The following is a 5,175-nucleotide window of genomic DNA, read 5'->3' as shown; positions in this document are numbered from 1 at the left end:
CTGTGTGAAAAGATGTACAATTGTTTGTTTTTTGAATTGATGAACTACTCATTCATCTATTTATGAACAATTAATTTTACACCAAATGTTTCTAAGATTCAAGCAAATGTAGGAGAGTCAGATACCTTAACGCTGCGGAACAGGTCTTTCTCTCTCGCACTGGTTTCTTTAGCATGCGTGAAGCTGAACACAGCAGTCCGGGCAGCTGACAGTGTTAAAGGGCCATTATTCAGGTAGGAAAAGAACTATTCACACTTAAAATAAAGAAAAGGGAGGATGAGATTTTAATTTTTTTTTTACCTTTTCCTTTCTTCTGTGTCCCAGGAGTCAGTTTCACTTTATACCTGAGGAAAAGTGAGACTCATGATATAATAATATACAGACTATCATAAGTAATCTTTTTAAGGGGTCTGACAAAGAGAGTCTGTCAATCTTGAAGAGATTCTGTGAAGGAGTGATCTTGCTGTGCAAGTTATAGTTTTAGACACAGGACTCTATACAGGAGGTGCAGGCTGGACGTGTGTTAACTGTGCACTCAATACGTGACTAGAGATGCAAAGAGAAAAGATACGCACTTGTAATTAGAGAGCGCCGTGTAAGGTGCACACACAGGCACTGCAAACAGCAGCACATCGTCTGGATGCGGCTGACCAGTGAGACAGTCAAGGAAATTTTCATATTCCTAAAAAAAAAAAAAACAACAAAGAATTTACACACCACCATACCAACAGGGTTAACTAAATACAACCCCGATTCCAAAAAAGTCGGGATGCTGTGTGAACTAGAAATAAAAACAGAATGTGATCATTTGTAAAATCATGGAAACCCTGTATTTCACTGAAAATGGCACAAAGACAACATATCAAATGATGAAACTGAGAAATTGTATTGTTTTTTGAAAAATATATGCTCATTTTGAATTTGATGCCAGCAACATATTTCAAAAAGTTGGGACGGGGCATGTTTACCACTGTGTTCCATCACTTCTACTTTTAACAACACTCTATAAATGTTTGGGAACTGAGGAGACCGATTGCTGTAGTTTTGAAAGAGAAACGTTGTCCCATTCTTGCCTGATGCACAGTTTCAGTTGCTCAACAGTTCAGGGTTTCCTTTGTCATATTTTGCGCTTCATAATGCACCAAATGTTTGAAATGGGACACAGGTCTGGACTGCAGGCAGGCCAGTTTAGCACCCAGACTCTTTTACTACAGAACCATGCAGTTTTAAAACGTGCAGAAATTGGTTTGGCATTGTCTTGCTGAAAGAAGGAAGGCCTGAAAAAGATTTTGTCTGGATGGCAGCACATTGCTCTGAAACATGTATATATCCTTCAGCATTAATGATGCCTTCCCAGATGTACAAGCTACCCATGTCATGTGCACTAATGCACCCTTATACAGTCACAGATGCTGCCTGTTGAACTGTGCACTGATAACAAGCCGGATGGTCTCCTCTACTCTTTAGCTTGGAGGACGTGGTGTCTAGTCTAAAAAGAATTTCTAATTTTGATTCGTCAGACCTCGGGACAAGTTTCCACTTTGCCTCAGTCCATCGTAAAAGAGCTCAGGCCCAGAGAAGGCAAAGGTGTTTCTGGAGATTGTTTATATCTGGTTTTAACTTGCATTTGTGGATGCAATAATGAACTATTTTCACAGACTATGGTTTTCTGAAGTGTTCCTGAGCCCATACAATGATTTCCACTACAGACACGTGTCTGCTTTTAATGTAGTGTCGCCTGAGGGCCTGAAGATCACAGGCATCCAACGTCAGTTTTCAGCCTTGTCTCTTGCATACAGAGATTTCTCCAGATTCTCTGAATCTTTTAATTATTTTTAATTAATAAATTACAACCCCGATTCCAAAAAAGTTGGGACAAAGTACAAATTGTAAATAAAAACGGAATGCAATAATTTACAAATCTCAAAAACTGATATTGTATTCACTATAGAACATAGACAACATATCAAATGTCGAAAGTGAGACATTTTGAAATTTCATGCCAAATATTGGCTCATTTGAAATTTCATGACAGCAACACATCTCAAAAAAGTTGGGACAGGGGCAATAAGAGGCAGGAAAAGTTAAAGGTACAAAAAAGGAACAGCTGGAGGACCAAATTGCAACTCATTAGGTCAATTGGCAATAGGTCATTAACATGACTGGGTATAAAAAGAGCATCTTGGAGTGGCAGCGGCTCTCAGAAGTAAAGATGGGAAGAGGATCACCAATCCCCCTAAATCTGCGCCAACAAATAGTGGAGCAATATCAGAAAGGAGTTCGACAGTGTAAAATTGCAAAGAGTTTGAACAGATCATCATCTACAGTGCATAATATCATCAAAAGATTCAGAGAATCTGGAAGAATCTCTGTGCGTAAGGGTCAAGGCCAGAAAACCACACTGGGTGCCCGTGATCTTCGGGCCCTTAGACGGCACTGCATCACATACAGGCATGCTTCTGTATTGGAAATCAACAAAATGGGCACAGGAATATTTCCAGAGAACATTATCTGTGAACACAATTCACCGTGCCATCCGCCATTGCCAGCTAAAACTCTATAGTTCAAAGAAGAAGCCGTATCTAAACACGATCCAGAAGCGCAGACATCTTCTCTGGGCCAAGGCTCATTTAAAATGGACTGTGGCAAAGTGAAAAACTGTTCTGTGGTCAGACGAATCAAAATTTGAAGTTCTTTATGGAAATCAGGGACGCCGTGTCATTTGGACTAAAGAGGAGAAGGACGACCCAAGTTGTTATCAGCGCTCAGTTCAGAAGCCTGCATCTCTGATGGTGTGGGCTTGCATTAGTGCGTGTGGCATGGGCAGCTTACACATCTGGAAAGACGCCATCAATGCTGAAAGGTATATCCAGGTTCTAGAGCAACACATGCTTCCATCCAGACGACGTCTCTTTCAGGGAAGACCTTGCATTTTCCAACATGACAATGCCAAACCACATACTGCATCAATTACAGCATCATGGCTGCGTAGAAGAAGGGTCTGGGTACTGAACTGGCCAGCCTGCAGTCCAGATCTTTCACCCATAGAAAACATTTGGCGCATCATAAAACGGAAGATACGACAAAAAAGACCTAAGACAGTTGAGCAACTAGAATCCTACATTAGACAAGAATGGGTTAACATTCCTATCCCCAAACTCAAGCAACTTGTCTCCTCAGTCCCCAGACGTTTACAGACTGTTGTAAAGAGAAAAGGGGATGTCTCACAGTGGAAAACATGGCCTTGTCCCAACTTTTTTGAGATGTGTTGTTGTCATGAAATTTAAAATCACCTAATTTTTCTCTTTAAATGATACATTTTCTCACTTTAAACATTTGATATGTCATCTATGTTCTATTCTGAATAAAATATGGAATTTTGAAACTTTCAAATCACTGCATTCCGTTTTTATTTACAATTTGTACTTTGTCCCAACTATTTTGGAATTGGGGTTGTATGTACCATAGATAATGTGATCCCCAAATTCTTTGCAATTTTACATTGAGGACTGTTATTCTTAAAAAATTGTTGCGCTGTTTGCCCACGCAGTCTTTCACAGAGCGGTGAACCCCTCCCCATCTTTACTTCTGAGAGACTCCACCTCTCTGGGATGCTCTTTTTATACCCAGTCATGTTCCTGACCTGCTGCCAATTAACCAAATTAGGTTTTTGGGTTTTTTTTTAGCATTACACAACTTTTTCAGTCCTTTGTTGCCACTGTGCCAACTTTTCTGAAATGTGTTGCTGACATCAAATTCAAAATGAGCATATATTTTTCAAAAAACAATAACATTTCTCAGTTTCAACATTTGACATGTTGTCTTTGTACTATTTTCAATGAAATATAGGGTTTCCATGATTTACAAATTATCACATTCTGTTTTTATTTCCAGTTTACACAGCGTCCCAACTTTTATGGAATTGGGGTTGTACAACCACAGACAAATACAGTGCATCATATGGAAACAACAAGTCCCACTGCTGCAAATAAATAAATTAATATTTTGAGGAGTGACTGGTGCAGGACTATTCTGGCACATTATAGACTACATTGTGTATTTGGTAGATTCAACATTTCTTGAGACATTAGAATTAAATATTTCTCTTAACATCACCACATTCAAGGCAGTTGGTATTAACCCCTTTAATGCCCTTGAACGAGTCATGTACGTCATGAAATCTTTTACTGCTGTGCCTTATGACGTACGCTACTCGTCATAAACACCTCCTTTTATGTACCTTACATGGCGCATTACTTTTACTTCACAGTGGCACATATGAATTACAGTCAATGCCTAAAACATTCTTCCGTCATAAGGCACAGCGGTAAAAGATTTCATGACCTACGTGACTCGTCCAAGGGCATTGAAGGGGTTAGAACTGTGTATGTTACACTGTTACATCTGTATAAACTCAGAACAATAAGAAATATTTACAGTTGAAAATACAGGGAATGGGAGAACACATACGAAAAACGTATTAAGTGGTTTGGACAGAATTTACAAACACGTCTATGTTCCCGTGGACCTCATGAGGCCTAGAACTGCAACCGTGTGTTGAAATACGCTGAATAATTTGCCCTAATTTCCTCTTAGGTCACTCATATTCTGCAAACGTCTGAAAGAAGCCACGTGTATGACTGGTGGTGACGGTTTTGTGGTAATGGCACATAGAGAAGGTCTAGTAAAGACGTTTAATATAATACTTTATTAATTCATTTACGTTATCCTGGTCAGACTCACGGTGGATCTGTAGCCTATCCCAGAAACATGAGGCAGGAATACACCTCAGATAAGGAAACCAGTCCACTGCAGGGTACCATGCAAATACACATTCACACCTAGAGACAATTTAGCACAGTCAGTCATCTACTGCCATGTTTTTGGGAGATGGGAAGAAAAACAGAGAACCTGGAGAAAACTCATGAAGATGCATGGAGAGCATGCACAGAAACTCCAGAGAGACAGTAACCCAAGCTCAGGATCAAACTGGGGACTCTGGAGCTATGAGGTAGCGACACTACTCACTAAACAACTGTACCACCAGTAACGGGAACAGTTACATAACTATTATACCCCTAATATTAAATAATCAATCTGAGCTAAATGTGTGAGACTTCAACACGAATGAGTCTTTATTTTTTTCTAGGTACGTACTAAAATCTGTATTTTTTT

General features: G+C 39.6%; 1 protein-coding gene across 2 annotated transcripts in view; it reads right to left on the bottom strand.

The window, feature by feature from the left end:
• Positions 1–5,175, bottom strand: part of LOC132894272 (ribosome quality control complex subunit NEMF-like) — a 63,605-nt gene that overhangs the window by 2,291 nt on the left and 56,139 nt on the right. For both annotated transcript variants that reach the window (XM_060933888.1, XM_060933889.1), the window contains exons 29-31: positions 576–682; positions 301–344; positions 126–205 (exon numbers count right to left, since the gene is read on the bottom strand). In XM_060933888.1, the coding sequence (XP_060789871.1) occupies positions 126–205; positions 301–344; positions 576–682 (231 nt within the window). The remainder of the gene's footprint in view (positions 1–125; positions 206–300; positions 345–575; positions 683–5,175) is intronic.

This window comes from Neoarius graeffei, chromosome 11 (genome assembly GCF_027579695.1).
Source record: "Neoarius graeffei isolate fNeoGra1 chromosome 11, fNeoGra1.pri, whole genome shotgun sequence".
Taxonomy (NCBI): domain Eukaryota; kingdom Metazoa; phylum Chordata; class Actinopteri; order Siluriformes; family Ariidae; genus Neoarius; species Neoarius graeffei.
This window is presented reverse-complemented; position numbering and strand designations above follow the sequence as displayed.